The 25,993-nt window shown below is 47.8% G+C and overlaps 1 protein-coding gene across 9 annotated transcripts in view; it reads right to left on the bottom strand.

Moving 5' to 3' along the window:
• Nucleotides 1–1,250: 1,250 nt before the first annotated feature.
• Nucleotides 1,251–25,993, bottom strand: part of SMARCA4 (SWI/SNF related BAF chromatin remodeling complex subunit ATPase 4) — a 52,352-nt gene continuing 27,609 nt past the window's right edge. For 2 of the 9 annotated variants that reach the window (XM_090061468.1, XM_090061470.1), the window contains exons 17-36: nt 25,759–25,922; nt 23,112–23,178; nt 22,068–22,178; nt 19,373–19,615; nt 18,582–18,695; nt 17,379–17,486; nt 15,889–15,975; nt 15,240–15,286; nt 14,872–15,038; nt 12,859–13,022; nt 11,142–11,369; nt 10,816–10,914; nt 10,466–10,543; nt 8,391–8,618; nt 6,947–7,200; nt 5,642–5,750; nt 3,239–3,340; nt 2,740–2,872; nt 1,967–2,106; nt 1,251–1,748 (exon numbers count right to left, since the gene is read on the bottom strand). In XM_090061468.1, coding sequence (XP_089917594.1) covers nt 1,716–1,748; nt 1,967–2,106; nt 2,740–2,872; nt 3,239–3,340; nt 5,642–5,750; nt 6,947–7,200; nt 8,391–8,618; nt 10,466–10,543; nt 10,816–10,914; nt 11,142–11,369; nt 12,859–13,022; nt 14,872–15,038; nt 15,240–15,286; nt 15,889–15,975; nt 17,379–17,486; nt 18,582–18,695; nt 19,373–19,615; nt 22,068–22,178; nt 23,112–23,178; nt 25,759–25,922 — 2,676 coding nt within the window. In that variant the 3' untranslated portion in view covers nt 1,251–1,715. The remainder of the gene's footprint in view (nt 1,749–1,966; nt 2,107–2,739; nt 2,873–3,238; nt 3,341–5,641; nt 5,751–6,946; nt 7,201–8,390; nt 8,619–10,465; nt 10,544–10,815; nt 10,915–11,141; nt 11,370–12,858; nt 13,023–14,871; nt 15,039–15,239; nt 15,287–15,888; nt 15,976–17,378; nt 17,487–18,581; nt 18,696–19,372; nt 19,616–22,067; nt 22,179–23,111; nt 23,179–25,758; nt 25,923–25,993) is intronic. The other 7 variants (XM_090061472.1, XM_090061469.1, XM_090061471.1 and 4 more) reach the window with 7 other exon arrangements.

Here is a 25,993-nt window from a genome sequence, read left to right as displayed (position 1 = left end):
TGTTGTGGCCTCTGTTACACGGCCCATGAATGGGCAAGAGAGCGGGCTAAGTTGGCTGGTACCTGGGAGGAAGGATGGAATGAAGCATTTGTTACCAGATTTTTTTGGCCATGCTCACTGGTCACAGGATGGGCTGGCTCTGCAGAAACCATGGCTTTGAGAGGAAACTCCTGCTTCCTTGCTGCTTTATCTGTGCATGTGCAATGCACAGATGCTGGGAGTGGAATACCACACGGACCAGAGACCCAACTTTATGGCAAGGGTTGGATGCAACTATGCCCCTCTCCTGGACCTTCCTCGATTTCCATTGGCGACACAAAAGTTCAAATAATTTCATACCCGATTATGGCATCTCCACCAAGCCCAGAGAAGGTCAGTGGGGAGAGCAAAGAAGATGCTCTGTGTCCATGGGTATTTCCCCTCCTGGCTCGGCCTGCTCCATGCTGCTCACAGATGAGCTCCAGCAAGCAACTTGTATTTGTAACCCTTCAACAGCAGCGACACCCAGAGATGCAGCTTGAGACTGTACTACCAGTAGGCACCCCAGCAGCTGTATACAACAATACCCCCACCCCGCGGATCTTGCTGAAAAGACAGGAGATGCCTGCAGCCCGTGGTTGGCGGTGAACATTAGCTGCCTTTGCCCACTGGGCAACTCCTATCCTTTCCTTTGGGTGCCAAGACTCAGTTGCTGGACCCTGCTCAGTTTGAGGCAGCTCTGTCACAGTGCTCCACGACCCCAGCTTCCATTTGATTAAATAATTTGCTTGTTCTCAGGGCTGTAGACAAAGTGCTCTCCACGGGGAACCAAGCAGAAACTGGTTCCATGTGCACCACCTGAGGGACTTGCTCCAGGGCTGGGAAAAACACTGGAACCTGACGACCATCTGGATTCACTGTACTTCCAGGTATCTGTCTGACTCCGTGTGCTAAGCAGACAGGTGGGTGTCACTTTGGTGCCCTGGAGCAGAGGCACAGAAGATACTGTAAAAGCTGGCCTCAGCACTGCTGAAATAGCCCAGGTCTAGTGTGAACCCTGGGTAGAACTACCATGATGCTGCTTGGTGCCCCTCTTTTCTGCTGCCAGGAACCAAAAGTGGGGTGGTCTGGCCTAGCAAGGCAGGGACCCACCTGCAGATAGACCATGCTATGGGGGGTGGGCAAGGGAATATCGGGCTGCTTCAAGGTGTCAAATGAACTGAGCAGAGGTGAAACCCCCCACCCAGTCAGAAAGAAAAAAACCCCTCAACGCCATTTTTTGTTTAATTTATTACTGTTTGAAATCCAGTGACATTGACACACACAGTCACCACGGCCACCCTCCCGTCAATTGGCGGGCAGCGGGCGATTGGACCTGCTTCATAAAATACAGTACTAGGAGTGGACTGCTACGCACATGCATCCACGGTTTAAAACTACAGTGATTCGATACTGCGACTGAAACAGTACTGCCATAGAAAGAAAAAAAAATAGATATCAAGTGTTCCCCAATTCATAATTCTTTTAAACAGTTAATGCTGTTACAAACGCTACTGATGCCAGGACAAGGCAAGACACAAACAGTCCTACATCCTCTCTGCAGTATAAATATGGAAGAGTTTTTATACAGTTTTACTTGAGTCTGGAACTACGTGTGTCGCTACCCGTTAGAGCTAAGGGAATAGAGTATTTCCACTTTGGAACAGTCGGCGCTCGTCTGGGGCATGGAATGTCACTTAATCTTCCTCGGTGCCACTTCCTGAGCGATCCTGGAAAGCAAGAGGAAATGCTGAGGGGGTTGGGAGCAGATCTGCTGCCTCCCAAACAATGCATGTTTCCCCAAGGACAAACCTAAGGCTTTGGAGACCGATCAGCAGCTCAGGGAGCCATGTGCCCGCCCTGGACACTGTTTATACACTGTGGCACACAGACATCCAGGTGCCTGTCCCAACCAGCCTGCAACTGCACGATGAAGCTCTGCCATTACCTCCTCCTGCTCCTCCTCGCTGTCATCATCGCTGACCACTGGCTTGGCCCGGGAGCCGCGACTCGTACGCCTACGCCCCTTCAACCGGTCCTGTGCCTTCTCCTTCCGTCCCAGTTTGATCTTCACCTTGACAGATCGAGCTACATGGAGGAATGAGGGTACACAGTAATAGCGAGACTGAATGTGTGCTTGGGTCTGGGCCTGGTGCCCTCCTGAGGCAGCATCGCCATGTGACCACAGTGGTTCTGTTATGTTATCCCTTCCCTGTTAACAGAAACATGCAGTGGATGCATCCCACCTCTGTGCAAACTTTGCGTCTTTTGCTACATCTCCCCGCAGGCAGCCCATGCCTTGCAAGCCCCACAGGCACCTGCACCACAACCACCTCACTGCCCCCCACCAGTACGGCTCATGCTGTCCTTGAACTTAGCTGCCCGAGGAGCTGGGGCCTCAAAAGCAATGGGGAGGAGAGAAGCATTCCCCATCTGCCCTGATGTCACCTCCTAGCTTTCTGCTCAGGCCACCCTAGAGCCTGGCATCTGCTCCCTGTCCCCTGAACAGAGAACACAGAGGCAGTGTGAGCTTCCCCTGAACATGCTACCCCTGTACTGGAGAAGGGGAGAGGAGTAGTGGGTCCCTGGCCACGTGGTCCCTTCTCTACCTGGTTGCTACCCTTACAGAGGGTTCTCCAGCGAGCAGAGCGAGGCAGGGGCACTCCCACATGGACACGCATGCTCCTTGCTTAGCGGAGGTGGCAGCAAAAGAGTACTCACACTCTGATTCAGATCCTTCCTCTTCTCCTTCCTCCTCCTCCTCACTGTCCTCACCTTCACTGTCTTCCTCTTTCTCTATTTTCTGCCGCACACTGGTGAAGACGGATTGTAGCACTATGGAGTCCTCGTAGATCTGTGGGAGGGCAGGACAGGGCAGGTCACTTCTGGGAAGGGAACCCTTGGCTCCACATGCCAGTCGGTGCACAAGCCATGGCACACCCCTCCACCCTAACACAACACTTTCTAGAAGAGAGTGTGAGTTGAGTCTTGTACTTTGGAATAATCCTGCCTTAATTAGGTACAGTACTGTTTTAATCTTTCGTTAGTGCAAAATGGGTAGCCTCTAGAGTCTGACTGGCTGGAGGGTTCTAATAAGATACTAGCAATGTCTCAATGGGTGTGTAGTCCAGTGAGCTCAGATTCAGCCACTGTCCCTTGTCATTGGGTGAGGGAGGGGACCCCACACCATGTCAGGCACCAGGATGGGGTGGGGCCTTACCAGAGAGCCTTCGAGATTGAAGGTTTGTGCGTTCTGACACAGCAGCATAACATCCTTCTCCAGATCATTCAGGCTGCGGTACTTGTGGTTGCGAATGCGTTCCTGCAGAGAAGGGTGAGATCAGGTTCACACGGGACGTGGTCAGCAATGGCTCATTGGTCAGATACAGAGCCTCCCTGTCCCACCCCTTGGCTCTATGGGTGCTGCTGTCCCTGATGGTCCACCCATACCTCTTTCTGGGCTGCTCACTTGCTGGCTGTATGTGCCTCTGCCCTCAGGCTGCCTGGGATAGTCAATGATCCCAAGCCCATCCCCCAGCAGCTCAGAGAGACCCTACTGCTCCATGATGCAGGCCAGCCACGGAGACCTACCAGCAGTGTCCCTAGGTCTGTGCTTCCTGTGGGGAGATGGAGGTTGTCAGGGAGATGCCAAACCCAAATGTAGAGCCCAGCCTGATAGCAGCATCTTACAGAACCAAGAAACAGCTGCTTGGAGCCACCAGCTCTGGTTAGCAGAGACCATGAGGGAAGTCTCTTCTTCTGTGCACATTTGCCCATGATATGGAGGAGATTGGCATGACCTCAGTGTTGTGTGGGGACCTTGAACAGACCTTGAGGTAAAGAACAGTCAAAGAGATGGAGATAAATGGGGAAATGGGATAAGATGGAGCATGGTTTTATCCAAGGCAGAGTGTATCAGACCATCTGGGAAAGGATGGCCAGTTTCTTTGATCAGAACAATATGGAAGACATAATCCATCTAAACTAAAGCAAAGAATGCGATATTGTGCCTCACAGGAAGTCACCCTCCTGTGGGAGGAAGATGGGGTGACACATGCTAGAACTTTACAGTGAACAAGGAGACAGCATGTCCCACAGAAAGGAAAGGCATTGGGATGGAAAGAGGCCACTGACAGCATTCCTTGTTCTTGGGATCCACCTCTGAATGTTCTCATTACCGACCCAAGCACGCACTCCAGAAATCTGTGGATGATGTCAAGTAGGGTGGATGATGCATCAGTCCCAAGGAGACTGGATCATTGTCCAGGATGGACTGGACCATCATGGAGCAGTACAGCAGAAACAAGCCAGAATTTAATAGCACAAAGTCATGTGCCTGGGGACTTATACAGGTGCTAGGAACTGGGGATCACATAAAGGCCACACTGGGTGAAACAATGTTTCATCTAGCTCAGGATCCTATCTCCAACAATGGCAGAAGTGCATACTATAGAGGGAGAGCATGGAACTGGATATCTCTAATGATCTATTCCCTATTCAATACCCTTCCCTGGCATCCACCATTTATTGAATTAGAGATACCAGAGGAAATGCCTCCAACTACTCTGTTCAATAGCCATTACTAGATCTATCAGTTATGAATTTATCCAGTCCCTTGTTGAACCTGGCTCTGCTCTCTGCCTTCATCTCCTGCAGCAATGAATTCCACATGTTTACAATGCATTGTGTAAAGCAGTCCTTTTTCTTGTTAGTTTTAAGCCTGTCTCCTGCTCATTTCAGCTGGTGCCTCCTCATTCTAGTATCCTGGGACTTGTTAGACAACAGTTCCTGACTGACTTGGTCCATACCCTTCATGACTTTATAAACCTCTATCCTATCCCTCCTCAGCCTTCTCCTTTTCAAACGGAAAAGTCCTGGCCTTTTTAGTCTCTCTTCGTCTGGCAACTGCTCTAGGCCCCTGATCATTTTGGTTGCCCTTCTCTGCACCTAGTCTAACTCTACTTTGTTCTGGAGATGTGGGGAGCAGAACTGCGTACATGGTTCTCACACAGCAGAGGAAAAGAACAGGGCATCTTGTTGATTGTGGATGCACCATGAGCCATCAGTGAGATGTAGTTTTACAAAGGCTGAGATGATTCTAGGGTGCCTTAAGGAAGGTACCTCCAGCAGACACAAGGAAGTACCACTGCCCAAGGCATTGAGAAGAGTGGAGACCAGTGACTAGAGTTAGGACAAAAACTGAACAGCTTTCTGAATGGCAAAACTGACAAAATTAAGGCTGAGAGGGGACATGATTCAGCTCTATACTGACACCCATGGAGGTCATAACCAGGAGGGAAAAAGAACTAGTAATACAAGATCAAATAATAGCTCCATGGAGCTGTTAGCATGGCAAAAGCTCTGGGAAGAGTTTCTAGATAAGGCAGTGGGCCAAAGAACTCAGACTGCTTCAAGGTGGAGTTTAAGAAGGCTGCAGTTAGGATGGCAGGAAAGCAATGATCAGAGCTGCAGGACAGGAGAGCATGTAGGCAGAAGTGTTTAGGAGAGACCACGCTTGTAACCACACTCAGCATTAATCTTGTGTTAGGTGTGGTCCTGGCAGAGAAGTGAGGTCACTACGAGATTATCTCCAGTGGGCAGGGAAGGAACAGGGTGCAGTTACCTTGATCTTCTTGAAGTCCACGGGCTTGCGGATGAGCTCATAGTACTCGGGCAGCTCCTTGCGGGAAGGTAGCTGGATGAAAACTTCGCTGAGCTGGCGTCCACTACTACTGCAAAACAAGGGAGACACGAGATCAGTGACCAAGTTCCGTCTTTTCTCTCCCTTCCTGAGAGGGCAGCCCCTGGGTGGCAAAGTGATGAGCTACACTTGAGTCAGGGGTTTGTGAGCCCATGGTCATACCAGGTCAAGGCTCTGTCTGGAATGGGACAGAGAAAAACCTTGGTGTTTTTCATGCTACTGAGATATGGTGTGACCGACTGGACCCCAGAGCTTCCCAGGAAAGCAGAAGCCAGTTTGGCCCACTACAGTCTGGGATCTCCTCCAAGGCTGCTGCCAGCTGCTGCATTTCAAGACTCTTAAGTGAACACAGCCAAGATACTTACTCCCTCCCCCTCCACCCACAGTCCATTTCCAGGCTGTCTCAATGAATAAGAAGCAGAGGACACACAGGCTGCTCGTGCAGCAGCAGGCTGAGAGCAGCATCCTACTCCCCAGTGGGAGATGGCTTTAGCCTCTGAAACTGCTCCACATGGGGGACATACTTGAGTTTCATTCCTGTGTTGTGGAGGCCCAAATTGCAAATCCATTCAGAAGGAAGGAGCCATGGCAGTGCCCAGCAGTGCCAGGCAAAGGAGCCACAACTGGACAGCTGCAGGGGGAGAAGTCACATGATGGATGGCGAATGCCACAAGAGTGGACAACTGTCAAGGCTGGGATGGAGACTGCCGATGGCACGCCACGTGTTAACAGGCACAAAGAGGATGCTCCAACCTTAGGGCAACCAAGGAAATCAGCCCAAGGTGCAATGGGAAGGAAGCAGTCACCACAGGTAAGAGGTAGTTACAGTCAGACTTCTTAGAACTTACAGCATGTGTCCTGGCCCAGCTGCCTCTCTTTGTTGAACCTGCTAGGTGCAATTGCTGCTGGTTTTAAGGGGCAGCAAGATGACGGGGCTGGGACAGCCCCAAGGAAACTCACCCTTCATTTTTAACAGCCCCTGGGAGATACAGAAACCACAGCTCTGGGTTCTCAGTGCCTCACCCACTTACTCTCAGTACATCAAGTGAAACCAACTCCCACTTTATACATGGAGAAACCAAAGCAAAATGAATCATGTGGTCTTAACGTCCAGAGCACCTATATCCAGGCAGGAGCTCTTGGGTGCCCCTAGCTTCCAATTCTGTGCTCAGACCGTGCTCATTCTCCTGAACTAGCTGAGGCAAGCATCTGCTGCGGGTCCCTTACCTGTCCTTGTATTTGATCACAGCATCCACAATCTTCTTCATCTTCTTGGTGAGGTTGGGTGGGTTGGGGGAGAGTTTCTCAGCAGGGGGTCGTCCACGCTTCTTCTGTTTCTTGCTGTCGTCATCCTTGTCCCGGCTGCGAGTGCTGGTGGTTGGTGTGGCTGAGCCAACATCTGTGTCCCGTTTGCGTTTGCGGGAGGACTTCTTCTGACGCACCTCTTCCTCGATTTCCTCCAGGGTGCCTTCCTCAATCGCCTGGCCGAGGAGGGACAGGGGACAGCTAATACCAAGGGTGCCAGGCACGGGGGCAAAGGCGTGGGATTTTACTAGGAAAAGCTAAGTGTGGGTCACTGACATGAAGCTTGATTAGCTGCCCTGTGGACTGGACAGTGGGGAACTGCATCTGCTCAAATTGCCCTTGGATTACTCTGTGACACCCCCCAACCCAGACTGAGGAGTCAGCTCCTGCTCTGTTACAGACCAGGAGACTGTCATCTACATCCTGATCCAACCCAGCCATCTTGCTAAAGCCCCCTCCAACAAATGACTGGACAACTGTTTGCAAACCCAGGGCAAAGAGTGACAGATCTCTTTATAAAGACATTGCTGTTCAGCAACAGGACCAAAACAGCTTCCTGTTCCTGGAGAGTCTTATGGACTCTACCTCAGCTTGGAAAATTTGCTCGCCTCAAGGAATGTGGATAAGGGCTGGGGTTTTTACTGTAAAAAGCAAAGTGCCATGGAGGGAACCTGCTTTCTGCTGAGGACATCCAGCTGATCAGATTGGCTCTCCTCAATGCCCTGCATGGATACATCAAGCTGGGACATGCCAGCTATCTAGGGGATTTTTAGGTGACCACAAAGGCCTTTTAAAGATGAATGGCAGAAGCAGAACACCTCTGAAGCACGAATCCACTCTCTCTTCCTGCAGGGAGGAATCTGGCTGGACAGGCTCTGACAGTTAAAGCCTCTCAAAGCACCCACCTAGAAATAATGAACTCTTTAGCTGAAGCAGCCCCCTCCCTCCCCGCAACTGCTGATTACAAACATGCCTTTTGGCACCAGGTACAGGCTCAGAGCACATGGGCTCAGCAGCACACCAGGTGCCCCTGAGCAAAGACAGGCAGCAGCTGGTTGTGTAGTGCTTTCTGGTGGCATGATTTAAATTATTAAAAGCCTCTGGAGCATGAAAATGGGGTGATGTGAGCTCTCCCAGTCCCTGCTCCTCACCTCCCCTGGGGGAACCATGTTACATCTGGTTCAAATGGGACTGCAAGAGAACTGGCTGCTGTTTGTGACTGGCAGGAGAGTCGTTGTGCTGAAAACCCTGCATTGGTACTTGACTGGAGCTGCTAAGAACCACGCCATTTCCCCCTGCCCCCCACTCCCACCCATAGCCCCAGTCCCCAATAGGCAAAGTGTAGGTTTGAAGAACGATGCTGTACCATGTATACCTTGAGCCACTGCTTCTCAGTCAGTGAGTCGCTGTAGTCCACCTCTTTCCGGTGGCGTGAGCCGCGTCCGAACATCTTCTCTTCCTCCTCCTCGCAAGTTAGGCGCTCCACCTCCGCATCATCCTTGATGATCCATGATGGCAGCTCGTCTTCCTCCATCAGACGTGGCTTTCGCTTGGGGTTCCGTGCCTCCTCCCGCCTGCGGTCCAGGTCCATGCGCTATGGCCAGAGGGAAGCATCAGGGTGGAGCTGCTGGAAAGGGTCTAAGTTTGCTTCCCTAAAACCATATGTGAGGCTGTAGCTTCCCTTTCATACCAGCTCTACATCTGAGGCTGGACAACAGAGACACCAGGCCCTATGAGACCACCAGAGACAAGACCAAGACAAACCAGGATGAAGCTGCGCTTGGGTTGGGAGCTGTTGGAAAAGCCCAGTCATCCAGCAGCTGCCCAAGAGAAGGGAGCACTGCAGAGCAAGAGATGCAGCCTCTAAAGGGAGATGTGCATGCACATGCATATACACACACACAGAATGGCGGGGGTTTTATGGAGCCCATGGGCTTTGCGACCAGCAGGAATGCATCCTACAAAGAATTGTCCAGACTGTTCCTATTGGATCTCCACGTTCTCAAACCCGTCTCCCTTCTATCTATGGCTTCTGCCACATTACATACATTACACAATTCACTGGTGAATCGTGCAATAAATTTCCAGTCACATGTGCAAAGTTATCATCATGCCATAAAAATGTCCATCCAGCTATAAAGAGAGCCAACCAGCAATAGAATTAGTTCTTGAAAATGGGTAACATATTTATAATTGTTTTTTATCCAGCTTTAATTTGAGCATCTGACAAGGTCCTGCCTACATGTTCATCCCTTCAAGACAGTCTGGCATCTTAAGGTGGGTGTATTAGAGATGCAGAGAGATAAAGCCAGACCTGGGGAGGCGCTGGTGCCTGGGCATTGCTGAGGGCATATTGTTCTAGGAGGATCTCTTGTGAAACACTGAGCAGATCCATTTTACAGAGCGTTCTGGTTTGGAGCATGGTCTTGGGACTGGAAACAGGCTACATGCTCACCTGGCGTTTGCATTTAACTGAACTTACTGCAAACGTTGTTTGCTGAGTAAAGGCTGCAAAGTATTTAAGGAGCATTGGTGTAGGATCAGCAGCTCTGAAACTGCTTAGTGGTTGCTACTGGCAAGGCTTTCTGCTAAAAGAAGCCTTGAAAATGAGGGAAGAGAACAGCCTGGAACCCAGCATGCAGCACCATGGAGCTCTGTGGACATAGCTCCTGAGAGCTTGAGTAACAAGGACACAGAAACAGCTGGCCCAGGGCACAGGCACAGGGAGAGTGAAGCCTGCTCCAAATTCCTGCCCCAACCTCACCCTAGAGTCTGCAACAATGCTGAGCACTGACTCCTCTCCCTTCCCTAACCACTGTTCCCTACTCCCTCATGAGTCTGTACTCCAGTGGTTCTCAATCTTACTAGACCAAAGCTCACTCAAAAAATGCCAACTCTTAGTTTTCACTCAGTTTTTGAGTGCAGAAAGATAATTGAGCAGCTCTTCTGTTACAAAGAGCTCAAAAGGATCAGAACAAGTCAGAATGTTTGTAATCCTGTGGATTCCTATTTGAGATCCCTGCATTTCACCTTGCGCAGTGTTTGCACATCTAACACTGCTAACACTGCCCAGCACAAGAATATAATAGCTATTTATTGGGTCAGACCCTAGGTGCTCTTAGCTTAGTCTCCTGTGTTGCACAGTGGCAGAATGCAGACACTAAAAGGGATAGTAACTTGGGTCTGACATAAGTCCGCACCCCTGCCCCGTTCCTCTCTCACTTGCAGCCTCCAGTGGAAGGATCTCAAAGGACCCCAAGCTGTCCTAACACTTAGGTTAAGAATCATTGCTCTAGTCAAAACACCAGGCCACACTGCCTCTTTGTGACAGTACTTGAATCAAGCCCACTTAGCTCCAACACATTGAGCTGGCCCCTCAGAAGCCCCATTCCACGTGTCACCCAGCAGAGGTTGTGATGTGGCCCCCACCACAACGCTCACCATGAAAAGGTCAAATTCCTCTTCATGGCGGGCAATCATCTGGTTGACCGTTTCATCATCAGGAACCTCATCTTCTTCCTGCAAGATTCGAAAGCCCCCAATTTAGTGGTGAGGGGAGATGCGCGGGTGGTTTGTACACTCGGAGCTGAACACCGCACCCGGTGAGCGGCCGACGCCTGTGCGGTTGCCCGTGTGAGATGAGTTGTGGTGGTCTCAGTCCAGTTTCTAGCGGACAGTGTCCGCATTGCCAAAAAAAAAACAGACCACCAGCGGAGCTGGCAGCGTGGCTGGTGGTCTCCGGAGCGAGGCCGAGGATTGAATGGGCGTGGAGACTGAACAACCCCTCTCACCTTTACAGGTGGTTCCTCCAACTCAGCGTTCAGGCACAGGGTGGAGGCAGTGTGAGGGAAGCTTGCACTGCCACTGCCGCTGCCCGCGCTGTATCTGTTCTGTGGATAAATAGAGGACTTCAGTCTCCAGGGCTGTCAATCCGGCACTTTTCACCGACACTAATATTCACTTCAAAATAGAAACACGGTTTCATGCGGTTTCCTGCCAGCTCCCGCGCCCGCGGAGCGCCAGGAAAGAGCAACGGAGCGACAAAGTCCAGTTGCGCGAGGCCGCGAGTCATGCTTTGGAGTAGCTGGGAAGGAGGCCCTGGGATGCTGCCCCTTACCTCATCCTGCTCCTCATGCTCCAGAATGGCCTGCAGGAAAGCCCGGCGCTCGTGGCTGGAGGATTTCTGGTCAAACATGCCGGCCTGGATGACTTTCTGGTCAACGTTCAGCTTGTACTTGGCTGCTGCTAGGATCTTCTCCTCCACGCTGTTGACAGTGCAGAGGCGGAGCACACGCACTTCATTCTGCTGCCCAATGCGGTGGGCGCGGTCCTGAGCCTGGAGGTCCTGGGGCGGGAAGTGCAGGGTTGGCACAGAACCAATGTGGAACCCTCTGAATACACCATGGGACAGGGGCACCCAATCTGCTGCCAGGAACTCCAGGACTCCCCAGGATCATGCTATAGCCACAGGGGAACTTCATGAACCCGTGACTGCTGGTTCACTGACTGCTCAGTGCTTGGAGATTACATATACCAGGCTACTGAGTCCTTGGAGGATAGGGACTGAATCCCAACTAGAGGCCTGTACTAGGGGGGGCAATGATCAAGGTCAGCCCCTGAAGACTGCAACCCATGCTATGACTGCATGCAAATCTTTCCCTTTCATGGTACAGAGGATATATTATTTTGGCTCTTATTTATTCAATTTATGTGCCATCTTTTCCCCCCCAAAAAAACTCAGGACAGCTTGCAAGAGAAATCAAAATATAAAATGTAGATGAACTATTAGGTAAAATATATAGGTCTACAACAAGAATTCCCCAAAGAAGATCCTAATTTCAGCTGGCTTACTAAGTGACTGTCCAAATAAAGTCTTCCAGTAGATGTCTAGGCTTGGGGCCTAGAGGGTCACAGGGGAAGGAGTTCCACAACAAAGGACTGACTGCAGAGAATGACCTCCCACGTGCTTTTGCCAAACGAGATTGGTGTATAGATAGCTGCCTCAGGCAGAAGGCTGGACTAGATGATCTCTGGAGGTCCCTTCCAGCCCAGTGTCTCTACGATTCTATGATGCTTGTAGGAGGCTGCTCTCAGCTGATGAGAGACTAAGGTGGCATAAAGGAGAAGGCAGGTCATAGGCACAGAGAGCTCGGTCCTTATAGGGCCTTATAGGTCAACACCAGCACCTTGAATCATGCCTAGAAAGTTGCTGGGAGCCAGCACAGATGCCAGCACACTGGACCAATATATTTCTGGAGACACACTCCTTTCAGGCTGGCCACTGCGAGAGGTGAGTTCCGGCTTCTTACTAGCACTTCTGAATGTCCACATACAACGTTAAGAGGAATGTCAGCAAATTTCAATGCCTTTGTGCAGCTTGTGCTATCAGGAGAGGGTGGGATCTCTAACCTCAGCAGTTAACAGAGATAGTTAGTAATCACGCTAATGAGCCTTGTTAGCCACGATCATTATACAGAAGAAGAGGCTCTTGTGAGTATGCCAGCCTGTCTCATCTGTCCGAGTCAAGGCTGACAGGGAGCACCTGGATCCCAGTACTAGGTTACAGAGCAGACTTCTCTCAAGGCAGAGGCCGCAGCAAGGAACAGGAGTTAAGGACTAAACGGCTGATGTGAACATCTGGCAGGGAAGCAGTGAGGCTGGCACCTTCATTCAGCTGAGCATGGTGCCCACATGAGTAAACTAAGTGGGGAGTGTGGTGGGCACATGGTTCATCAGGCCCAGGAAAGGTACATAAATACTTTCATGAGAAGCAGGGGGCCAGCATCTGCCCGCCCTGTGTCCCAGCATCCCCAGTAGCCTGCCCTGCGTGTTACCTGGTGCGGGTTCCAGTCACTGTCAAAAATAATCACAGTATCTGCAGACTGGAGATTCAGGCCCAGCCCGCCTGCCCGGGTGCTCAGAAGGAAAATGAAATACTCTGAGCCTGGCTCGTTGAAGGTTTTCAGCAGCATGCCCCTGTCTTCTGCTTTAGTGGTTCCTGTGGGCACAGAGAGAGGGACTGCAGGTGAGTGAGGAAGGATACCAGCATGGTGAGGAGCAGTTCCTTTCCCAGTCCAGACAGCGCAAACCACTCTGCCTCTAGACAGGGCTGGCAGGTGAGCCAATGCTGAGACATATCATAAGAACAGCCATTTTCTGGGTCAAAATTTAAGTTCACGTTGCCCAGTCTTCTGCAGCACAGCAGCAGAGCAGATGCTGAAAGGGAGAGTGAACTGGGTCTGAACAGGGTTTCTCCCCCTGTTCCTTTCCCACTTGCAGCCTCCAATATTTAGGGTTTAGGAAGTTCCAATTTAGAGGCTGTGCCTTTCACTCCCTCATCAGCTACTGATGCCCCTTTCCTCCAAGAATGCATCCAATCCCTTTGTGAATCTGGCTAAACTCTCAGTTTTCACCACATCTGATGGCAACAAGTTCCACACTTTAATTACACACTGGGTTAGAAAGAACTGTCTTGTGTTCATTTTAAACTTACTACCTACTAGTTTCATTGTGTGGCCCCCCCACAGTTCTTGTCTGGTAAAAGACAGTCAACAGAAAGTCAGTAGGGGTTTACTATGTTCCATTAAGTATTTTGTAAACAATTCTCATGTCTCCTCTCAAGCATCTCTTTTCCAAACTGAATAGGCCTTGCCTTGTTAGTTGCTCCTCGTAGGGAAGCCCCTTCATACCACTGATCATGCTTGCTGCCCTTCTCTGGACTTTCTCTAGTTCTTCTATATCCTCTTTGAGGTGTGGGGACCAGAATTGGGCACAGTCTTCAAGGTGTGGATGTACCATAAATTTATCAAGGGGCACCATGATACTTTCAGTTTTGTTCAGAATTCCCTTCTTAATAATCCCTAACATTGTACTTGTCTTTTGATGTCAGCTGAGCACTGAGCTGATATTTTTAAAGAAGTGTCCACAAAAACTCCCAGTTCTCTCTTCTACGTGGTACCAGCTACTGTAAAGCAAGGCACTTCCACCAAAGATTCATGCCTCTGTACAAGGCATTGGCAGTGGTATGTCATTCTGTTCAGAGTGGTTGCAATTTAGACAGCCAACACAAGGGGTTTGGTGCTAAGACTGGCCTGGGAGTGACTCTTGCCAGGCAGTTGCCTTAAACCAGCACAGCAAATTCCCCCTGTAACTCCCAAAGACTGAAGCAGACCAGGCATTGGGCTTATTGCTTGCCCAAGATTTTAAAACTAGCAGTTCCCTGCCAAGAACCAGTTACCTGGTTCCTCACGCCTGGCTTCAGTCCCTAGATTGGAAGGGGAAAACAAGTTTCTAACTTCTCTTCAAGCCTGAGCTTGGAGCAAACAAATTGCTGAACTGAATAAACCAAAAGCAAAGACATTCTCTCTCTGCACTTGCAGAAGAAGCTGCCTCTATCAATAAATGGCTGCGGCAATTTCTGGTTCTGAAAGCTTAACTGGTGACTGTCCCAAGTTTGGTGACTTGCCTTTCTATGAGACTTTGGCAGGGAACTGCTGATATTCTTTTTCATTCAAATAAGTAATGCTGAATTTGAGTCTAGATGTTCACAGCCTCATTTCAAATTGTGCAGCGGTTGATTTTTTTTTTTAAAGCATAGTAATAAAAGTGCTTTTTAAAAAGCGTATTAGTGATTTTTATCATCTCATATGTTAGTGGTTTTAATTTCATTCAGGACATTGTTTGGATAACTGTTGCTTGTACAACTGTGCGCATTTCAACTGTGAGTTAATAGTAAGCAGGTGCATCAACAAATCAACCTTTCTGCTCTCCTCCATCAACTACTCACTTTACAAATGTGGACTTTAAACCTCCCAGAACCTTCAAAAGCAGAGAGGACAGAAACTCACCATCCAACCTGAGGTATTTGAAGCCACGGTAAGCAAAGTAATCTTCCATGATGGTCATGAGGGACGTCATTTGACAAAACAGCAAAACCTTGTGGTTGGTGGCTCGTAGTTTGGGAAGAATTCGATCTAGGAGCTCAAATTTGCCAGAGGCTCGGTACAGATCTAGTCTGGGTCACGGGAGAGGGAGGAATAGCAACAGGTGGGAATGAGGCAAACAACTCAGCATAACCCTAGCATGACATGAGATCTGCCAATGCTCACTGCAACAGCACTGACCTAATTCATGTCAGTCTTCCCCAATAAACCAGGCCATACCTAATGAGCTACAAGGACCACCACCCCTGCAAAACTCTGAAGTAGCCACTTACCCCTGCACTATACCTCCAGTAAAGCCTAAATGCTCCGAGAAGGATTCCTGCAATTAAAAAAACAGAAGCACCATCGCACTGATTGCACTGAACTCTTCCAATCAAACATAGGTGTCCAGTATATCCAACACACTCCCAGAATTGGCCTGATAGAAAACTGACCCTCAGGTCCAGTAGAGTAATTAGCAACAGCAAAAATGTTCTGCATGAGACACCCAAATGTGATGTAAATAGTGGGAAAGGACTACTAGGAATATCAAGATTGCAAAAAGCCTTGTATCACATGATGAGAAGACACTGGAGCAAACTGGAATGTTTGCTCTCCAGTGGAACGCTTGTGGGTAAGGGAACTTCACTGATCACTGGCATGTTGAAACAGATCCCAGAAGATTTTTGGATGCAAAGGGGGAAGATTTCCAAATGAGTAAGAGGGAAAACTCCACATAGCCCTGCATGGGACCTTTCCAGCCTGTGTCCATGTGGCGTTGAAAACACAATTGGTCTACACAGCTATGATTGCCTACTGCCACCGTCTTTGTCTCCCTGGTACCCCATCTTAAACCAGATGGTAAATTTGCTGGGGGATGTGACAAGCTTGTACAGACCCTCTGGTCACCAGCACAACAAACACCCCCTTGCCACACTTTACCTCTATGTGCTGAAACATGTATGGATGGTTGCAGATCTTCCTCAGCTGCATGATTGTGTTCATCAGAGTTTTTGTACCACCTTTGCCCTGTGGGAATAAAGTGAACAGTGTGATCAAATGGAAGCTACAGCTGTGAAACGTTGTATCTTGTGCTGTGTCAATGTGGACAGTAGTTTTACAAAGCGATTAGATTATGGATTGTATAGGATGGTTTGGATAGGGATGATCCTGACTCAGGCAGGGGTTGGACTAGATGTGACCTCTGGAGGTCCCCTCCAGCCTCATTTCTCTATGAAAGATCAGCTTGGATCTAGCTCCCCTTTGTCTTGGCACCTCATGGACCTTGCAAAGACTAAAAACAAACGTAGATGAAAGTGGACAGATACATTTAAGAAGAAGCCTGGGGTACCTCAGAGACTGAATGGCTTTGTTGACTGCATTTCCTTTTGGAGATACCTCTGTGTTTAAAACACTCTGTCCTGGAATGGCTGCTGTGGTATGTACTGTAAACTCACATGTGAAAGCTACGCTTATCAAGCACCAGAGCTGCAGCCTTAGAGAGGACCTGCAACAAGCCTCCACACCTTGGTCTCCAGTTGCAGCAAGGGAAGTTTAGGTTATATATTAGGAAAAACTCTCTCATGAAAAGAGTAGTGAAAGCACTGGAATAGGCTGCTCAGAAAGGTGGTGGAATCTCCACCTTTAGAGGTTTTAAGACCCAGGTAGACAAAGCCTTGGCTGGGATGATCTAGTTGGGGATGCTTTTGTAGCACGGGGTTTGACTCAATGACTTTCTAAGATCCCTCCCAACTTTCCAACCCTAATTTCCTATGATTCTAGGACTCTAGTCTAGGCAAATCTGACTTGCCCCACCTCACTGCAAAGACGGCTGCCCACAGCCTGGACAACGCATCTTTCATCTGTGTCACCCATCAGGCAGGATGATAGAATTATAGACAATTAAGATTGGAAAGGACCTCAGGAGGTCATCTAGTCGAACCCCCTGCTCAAAGCAGGACCAGCCTCAACTAGATCATCTCAGCCAGGGCTCTGTCAAGCTGAGATTTAAGACCTCCAAGGATGGAGACTCCACCACCTCTCTCAGTAACTTGTTCCAGTGCTTTTACTACTCTTTTACAAAGGTAACAGAGCCCACTTAAGGTGGCCCCTTCAGTCCATTACTGGGGTTCCATTCAGAAAAATAGCTACCACAGCTGCTGTGTCTATTCCCTGCTGGGGTGTTAAATACCCAGGGAATCAGCACTGAACTGAGGCTTTTCCAAAGCTCAAAGTGTATTGAAGCCCACTATGCTTCAAGAAAGCCAGGGGGAGTTGGGCACTTTGCTTCTTGAAAGTGTTTTCCAAAAGGTATTGATGGAAGTAACAGCAATGTGACTGGTGGAACAGAATGGGGAGTGGAAGGGAGGAATCCAGTGGGTCAAGGAATCCCAGCTGGGCTGTAGGTAAAGCAAAAAGCGTGGCTGCCAAACCTTTTTATCCTTCTCCGACCCATCTGTGAGCAGCACTCCCTTGGCCTGCATGTGTCTATACAGGACCCGCTGCAGCGCCGACATGTCGCACTTGATTACGTACTCCACCTGTGAAGACCGGGGAGAGGTTCCTTTCACACCCAGCGACAGCCAGCAGCTCTGTCCTGCACTTCTCTGAGTGTCACCCACTGCTGCCTTTTGGCCCCTCCCTCTTTGGCAGTGTGCTCACTGGGGACTTGCTTCTCATATTGGACAGAGTGCCCCAAGATGCTGTTTAACCAGGGTGGGGAGGCACAAATGCAGCCATTAGACCAGGCTGCTCCTTCCCTTCTTTCCTCTTGCTAATTTTGCTTAGGCCCCTAGGCACATGTTATATATATATATTACACACTTCAATAGTGAATTGCACAATAAACTTAGCCTAGCTACACAGGCAAAGTTATTATCACATCATAAAAACATCCATGCAGCTATTAAAAAGCCAACCAGCTACAAAGTCAATGCTTGAAAATGTGTAACAACTGTCCAGCTTTAATTTGAATGTGTAGCAGGGCCCAGAGTTTTCTAATGGGCTCAGAGGGGCCCATTAGGGTAGAAACAGGAGCTGAAAACCCACTAGCCAGGGTGTCACCGAAACACTTTCAGCTTCTGCAGGGGATGTAGAAACTACTTCCCAAAAATGGAATGGAAAGAAAACTACTGAAAAGAAGCCTCCAGTGGGGTAGCACAGAATCAGCTTCCACCAGCTGAGAGAAGCAGCAGGCAACCTCACATGATAACTACATGCAGGAAGAGACCAGCTGGATCACAAGCACATCTGCTTTTGAGGTCCAGGAGCAAAACAGCTGCCTGAAGTACATTTTCTAGGGGTGCCTCAGATTGTGTTTTAAATAGGTCAAGTCATGAGGCCTCCCAGATTCCCTATGTCACAACTTTCTAAAAACTCTAGTAATAATGATGTAGTCTACAACGCTACAAACGGGTAGCTCATTGAACGTTATTTAAGCATGGCACAGATGCACTAATTTTAAAGCCCGAAGGAACTACTCAGATCTTCTACCCAGCACTGGCTGGAGAAACATCCCATCACCCCTGAGCTAAGCCTAGTGTCTTGTGCCTGACTTAAACATCCAGGAAGCAGGACAAGTGTGTGTGGATCAAGTGGTAAATGGAGTTGGGCAGAATCCCCCTCCCTAGCTTTACCTTCTCTGGCAGCTGTGCTTCTACTTCCTTCTTCAGCCTTCTCAGCAGGAAGGGACGCAGCACTTTGTGTAAGCGACGGATAATCAGGATGGTTTCTTCTTCATTCAAATCCACCTAACCCAGGAAATAAATAAAGAGTTACAATGACTTGAGCATCTTTGCCCTCCACATCCCTCATTAAAAGCTCTAAAATGCCGAAGAAAGGAGGTCAAGACAGATTCTTTCCATAAAAGGTGCAGATGACAGCCACTCCAATTAGCTGTGTGGGTCTTAAAATTGCAAACTCTGGTGCAGTGATCTTCATCTGGGGTTTCTGTACTGAAAACATTAATGTTCCAGTGCTCTTATCTTTCCTTTGGCTGTCTGATCACTCGTTATCTGTAGCCCCAGTCACTGAGTTTCCAGGGAGCTGTTTTGAATGACTAGAACCTGTAATCCCTGCATGCTTTGAGAATCCACTTTGGTAAGAACTAAAATCATGTCTCAGTTTGATGTATTCAGATCTAAGGGATAGATATTTCCACTGTACATTGATTGCCATGCTGTGTTTTACGTTGTATGGACAAAACCCACTTTGTCTGGGATTATCCAACTCTAGAAGTTCAACTCTGCAAAAAGCCAGTGCTCTGTGCTTAACTAGCAGGCAGGGCAAGATTTTGAGCCTATTCAGCTACAACTGCACTTCACAGGAGATTAATTATGCACAAAACCACCTGCCCCCCTGCTACCATACAAGCAGTGCAAAGCCATCTCAACTCAAATGCCTGTTATGCTGCTGGTTCCACATGTACCTTTTCTCCCGTCATGGCAAAGGGAGCATTAAACCACTGCTCAAATGTGCTGCAGCTCTTGAAGATGGTGGGAAGCAGGAAATTGAGCAGAGCCCACAGCTCTGGCAGCTTATTTTGCAGTGGAGTTCCGGTGAGGAGCAAGCGCCGGGGCGCCACGTAGTGTGTGTTCAGGACCTGGGTTAGCTTACAGTGGTGGTTCTTCATTCTGTGGCCTTCATCCACAATCATGTATTTCCAACGGATCTGAAAAGATAGGGGGAAGAGAATGTGTGGGTCAGTGATGGATGTACTGTTTTACAGCACCTTCAACACAACTGTACCCATTGTCAGAGGTGGATCAGAACAGACTGGGATTGCAGAAACCTAATCAAACCTCCCTTGAGCAGCTGCTGGGAGAGTGCTCCCATCTAGGAAACCTTCTTTTACCTTTGGCTCATAGAATCAAGCACATGAGAAAGCAGAGATTCTATCTTTTTAATCATATAAACAAACAGTCTACTTATTTTTGACTGAAAATTAATACACTAGCCAAAAACTACAAAAAACACACCATCATTAAGTATGTAGTGTCCTGAAACTGGCTGGTTACAGATAACAAAGGCATGGGGAAAGCTGTTTCAGAAAGATCAAATGCTTCTGATGCAAACTTAGAAAGCAGTCTACTGCAATGGTTCTCAATCTTTTAAGGATTCTATATACCCCTCACTGGCCTTGAGGCCCCCTCCAGAACTTTTGTAAATTGAGTAGCACCCAATTTCAAAAATTAATTTTTATATTACAGTGCTTGCCTCCTCATGCATATAATATATGCAACATACTTAATACATGCAATATATATAATGCACATAATTAATGTATAATCCCTCATCTTCTGTATTCTGACTTCTCTCTCCCTCTTAAACTCTGCTTTATGTCTTTTTGCAGCATCTAATGAAGTGAGCCTTGTGAAAAAATATCCCTTTCTCTGTCTCCTGGTCTAAGGCAGCCTCAGCCCCCCCCCCCAACTTGTTTACTCTACCTGTATGATTTAAGTTCACCTGGACATTTCCCTGACCCATAACCTGAGCTGGAGACATTCCTGCAGAGAGGGGGGAGCTCGCTCTTCCCTTGTTTTGTTTTTTCCACTGAACAACCTGGTGATCTGGGTCTCTCTACCTGAGGATTGGTCTGCATCACATAGCCCATTTCTGGTTGGGATGTAGTGATGAGGTCACAAAAGTTTTAAAAGACGGTCAGTCCTTTTTGGGAGAGGTCAGACATTTTGGGACACTGAAACAAGCAATCAGCTTCCCGAGCTCTATTGGGCTCTGGATGAACATGTAAGTAGCTTACCTGAAATTCAGCCAGTAACTTAAGATTCAGTGAACTAGATGTGTACCAAAAGAACCAACAAGCCCATCGTGATTTGCTCAAACGGGTTTTCTATCAATTTTCCATTGTTTTGTATTCCTTCCTCATTCTCTCCCTCTCTGATCAATAAAACTATAGCATGCCTCACTGTGTGTGTGCTTGAGAGGGGTGAGGCAAGCCTTTTAAGCTCCCTTTTGCTTGGCTGGCTAAGGTGGGTGTGGCTTTTTACTTTTCTCCAGCACAGGAGGCTACTTGTGAATGCTTCAGGCTAAAAGGAAGCACCCCAAAGTACCATGGTGGGGTAAGCACCCCCAAGGTCCACAGAGTCTGTGTACCCTGGGCTGCACAGAGCCCTAACAAAGACCCAGGCCTGTGTGGTGGTGGCGGTCACCCCAGGCTTGCGAGTGTGCCGGGGGTTGGCTGGACGAAGGCACCTCAGAGGAAGACACCTGAAGCATTGGTTTTTGGTCAGGTGCAGTGAGTCAGGTGGCTCAGTGCAGAAGCGCCCCCTCCTGGCCCGCCACAAGCCTTAGCTCACAAAAGCTAGTGTTATATATCTACTTCAATTAGTCTATAAGGTGCAAATGTACCCTGCTTTCTCATTGACCTGAGACAGCAAATGGAGGGAAGAGGGAACGGAAGGGCAGTAATGCTGAAAAATAACCATATCATGATCTGTTTAGTTATTTCTACACCTTTCCATCACTGCAGGATTGCAAATAGCCCTGAAATAGCATCATTAGTAGTTCCTTAATGCCCTGACCACAACCAAACATGTCAGTTGCTCTCCATAAGTAAAAAGGTAAAACTTCACTTTTGGGATCTTTAGGTGAGGAAAAAGATGCATGTTTACACTGAACTAGTTAAAACCAGTACAACCCTACTCATGCAAATACATTTACACTAGTTTAACCCTTGCTTAAAACATTGCACCAGCAAGTTACCAAGTTAAGCTGCAGCACCTTTGTTGGTTTGGGCAACAGCTAAAACCATTTCAGAGCATCCAGACAAAGCTGAGACAGATTTAAAAACATTTCAACTTTCTGTGCATAGAAGAAGCCTAAAACATAGGACTCTTTTTCCTTGCCAATACAGAGAAATCCCTCTTCAGGCCTTCCACACATTCAAATTAAAGCTGGATGGAAACCAGTTAAAAGGTTGTTATGCATTTTCAAGCACTAACTTTATAGCTGCTTGGCTCTTTTTATAGCTGGACCATTGCACATTCTTTTGGGTATGGCACAGCCACATCTATTACAGCATCTAGCCTGGAGCATCACTCCATGGCAATATGAATTAAGCTTAAGAGAAAGCTTTGGTTAACCCACTTGCAGGGAGGTCTTACCTTGGCAAGAATGTGCTTATCTTTGATGATGTATTCGTACGTAGTGAGCAAGACGTTAAATTTTCCGCTTCGAAGCTGAGGTACAAATGCTCGTCTTGCTGCGGGAGAGCCCTGGTAAAAACGGGGTGGGGGTAGGGAGAAAAAACCTGTATCAATTCAAGCTCTAACTTCCACCAGGGACACGGCTAGCAATTAGCAACAATCACTCCAGCTATGGAGGTACAGAGATGGGCAGCAAGGATGATTAATGATATGGACGGGGCTTCCATAGGAGGAGAGACTGAGGCCAGGCCTGTTCAGTTTGGAGAAGAGATGCTTGGACACACACACACACACACACACACACACACACACACACCCCCATCATAAGCAGGCTTTACAGAATACTAAACAGCAGAGATACAGTGAACAGGGATTTAGAATAAAGGGGTCACAAAATAAAACTAGTAGGTTATAAGGTTAAAGCTAACACAAGGCAGTTCTTTTTCACCCAGTGTGTCATTAAAAAGTGTGAGACTTGTTGCCACCAGATGTGGTGGAAGCTGAGTGTTTAGCTATACTCAAAACGGGACTGGATACATTCTTAGAGGAAAGGGACATCAGTAGCTATTGACCATGGCAGCAAGGGGCATGGCCCCCACATTAGAACTTCCTGGACCTTAAATGCTGGAGGCTGCAAATGGGAGAGGAACAGTGCCGGGAAAAAAAACCCTGGAATACTCAGTTCACTCTCCTTTTCAGCAGCTGCTCTTTGCCACTGTGTGAAACAGGAGACTAGGCAAGACAGACCTAGGATCTAACCCAGAAAATGGCAATTCTTACATTCTTATTTAGAAAAAGCAATGCAGCTGGGGTATTTGTACAGGCAGCTGTAGGTTTTCTCCTGTTAAAGGATTCTTATCAAATGATGGTAAAACAGCCAAAGAGCAGCTGTACTTTATTTGGTAATGGGAACACTACATGTCTATCTGGGTTTGTTTTACTAGCATACAAGGAAATACATAGCAGCAAGAGATAAGGGTGGGGCTGGTCCCCAATACTTGCCTTGTATGAGACCTTCACCACCGAAGGAGCCCATTTATCAAATTCGTATGCCCAATTTGACAGAGTTCTACGAGACAGAACAGTTCAGTCAAACCTGATCCAGCCTAATGAAGAGTCCAAACATTCTGCGGCTGCCCCAGAAAAATAACTAATACACCAACAAAACAGCTCCTGTTGCCTTAAAACTGCTAAAATTCTTAATGAGAAACCATGCTTCATGCCCAGATCACCATTCCTACTTCACAAAGCTGCTACTTGGTGCTCCTCACCCACATGCTGGGCAGGGCTGGGGGGCACAAAGCAGAAAGCAAAAGGCTAGATCTTAAAACTTGAAGACTTAACTTTTACCATGAGTTTTGTCCTTGGTAGGGGAGGGTTAAGTTGTTCTACTAGGCCAGCGAGTGTGAAATAAGACAGAACTACCCTGTAGTTATCCTGAACACAGAAGCATGCTCTAAACCAGTAGTTCTCAACCTTTAACTTAAGGCACTTCCTTAAAAAAATCTCAGCTTTTCACTTTCACTGTTTTGACTACAGAAAAATAAATCCTAGAGCAATTCTTCTGTTGCAAAGAACTCTGAAAGCCTGTGACAGGGCAGAAATATTTATGATGTTTTGGATTCCTATTTGAAACCTCGTGTGGTTTATCTTGTGGATTATTTGCAGGCCTTGGCTCATCTAAAGGTGTTAATATTATGTGGCATCCTTAAAAGGATCTCATGGCACCCCAGAGTGCTACAACACCCTGATGAAGAATCATGGAAGTCGACAATGATGAGTCAATCACTTAGAGCAAGCTGTCATGTTGTCACAACTGTAAAACAGGAACTGAGGGGCTGTGGATCTGCTCTACCCACTGTGCTTGGGGCACCAGGCAGAAGGGCCTCAAGGCACAAGGACAACCCCAGACACTGCCACCACCTCCTGTGGGATCTTGTCTGGATGAAGAACATGGGCCCCTGAAGGGGAACCTGTATAATGGCCTCTCAAGAGAACTACCCCTTTTCATACCAGTGACCCCACGAATGCGACCCACCTGGCTATGAGTGTGACTGCCAGTCTATTTGATCAGGAAAGGTACATGAGGTATAACAGATAAAGGCAAGAGCACTGCAGCTACAAACTGGTGTCTGCTCCACCTCTCAGTGCTACAGGGTGCAAGAAATCCAGGTGCTTGACTTCCAGTTTGTCAGCTATTTATTCACTTTCCAAACTGCCCCTAACAAATCTGTGACAGAAATGTCATATTCTTGACGCATGTGCAGAGAAAGCTGCAGAAGCATCATCCTGTCCATGCAAATGATGCTCGACTAAGAAGTTATGAGCTATGGGTCTGTGACAGAGACACAGAAAGTGACCTACACCATTCTCCTTTTTTTAAATGGCTGTTACATCATTTCCACAGCAGCCTCAGTGTTTCTATTTCTATGGCCCCTTTTAACTAAAAGACATTGAGGCACTTTACAAAAGCTCCCCCCAACACTGCTGTCAGGTCAACAGCATGACAGATGAGTAAACTGAGGCCAAGCAGCAGGGCCAGAGAGTGAACCTATGGGAGGGTCAGGAACAAGGGAGAATCTAGGATTTTGGAAAGGGTGGTATACAATAGTGAAGTGCACCATCCCATACAACACAATAAATGCCTGCTGAAAGGTGTTTGTGCCCAAAAGCCTGCAGCTGAAGAATTTTTTTTTCCAAAAATCTTGTTGGTCTAATAAAAGATATCATTTCTACCATGAGCCCTGATTGCTTTTTCCTCTAAATCAATAGGGATACAACCTGGGTATCTGACACATGGAAGATATCAAATTTTAGCCAATTTTTAAAATGAAATCTTCATAATTTCCCAAGGGGGAAGCAATTTTGACCACCTGAAACCCAAGATACTGCTCCTGCCTTTGTTCAAGGTAATTTGCATCATCACAGAGCCTCACAAGAGAGATGAGAGACATGTTACCAGCTAAGAACTGCCTGTCCAGGAGTATTCCATCTATTGAATCCTTTGTGAAATCCCATGAAATATGAGCTTTCATTTCTACCCAGCAGAACTTTTATAATCTTTTCTCCAATGCCTGATGAAGGGCATTTGTGCTTGAAACCTTGCAATTAAAGACTTTTTTTGGAAACATCTTGGTGGTCTAATAAAAGATACCACCTCTACTGTGACCCCTGATTGCTTCATACAACACAACACATTTTTCTCCAGGTAAAAAGAAACTAGAAGCTTTATTAACATGCTAGGGGCCGAGGGCTGGATTCCTCAGTTTAAGATTGATGGAAAAACAAATATAACTTTATTGGAATGAGTCTGTAAGGATCTGAAATAGGAAGTAGGTAACCAGGATCAGCTATCACGAAAGGGGAATTACAGAAGGGATAGCTTAACTGGTGCCGCAAAGACCGTTAAAATAGGAGAGGGTCATTAACACCCGTGAAGTGAAGTTCAGCAGAAATCAGGTAGATGATAATGAACCATGAAATCAACAGATTCCCCTTGTTGTTGCCTGAATCTGCAAGTCCCAGCACCCTTGGTCTAAACACTGCGTCTTGCTTCCTTTCCTCTCATAAATAGGATCAGGCCCATGATTACTACAGACTTCTGCCCAACCTCCCAATACCGCTGGGAGAATCTGGGTGCTGCACTTACGAGAGAGGTACTATAATGAGGAAGGGTCCATTGATCCGTTTGTGTTCCATGAGGTATGTAATTAAAGCGATAGTCTGGATCGTCTTGCCCAGACCCATTTCGTCAGCCAGGATGCCATTCAGGTTGTTGTTGTACAGGGACACGAGCCACTCCAAACCTTTGATCTGAACAGGGAAAGAAGGAAGGAGTGGAATTTGCAGAATGCACATTACATTCTGTGAAACCACAGGCCTTG

The sequence above is a fragment of the Crocodylus siamensis genome, chromosome 8 (assembly GCF_052110815.1).
Source record: "Crocodylus siamensis isolate JL-2025a chromosome 8, ASM5211081v1, whole genome shotgun sequence".
Taxonomy (NCBI): domain Eukaryota; kingdom Metazoa; phylum Chordata; order Crocodylia; family Crocodylidae; genus Crocodylus; species Crocodylus siamensis.
This window is presented reverse-complemented; position numbering and strand designations above follow the sequence as displayed.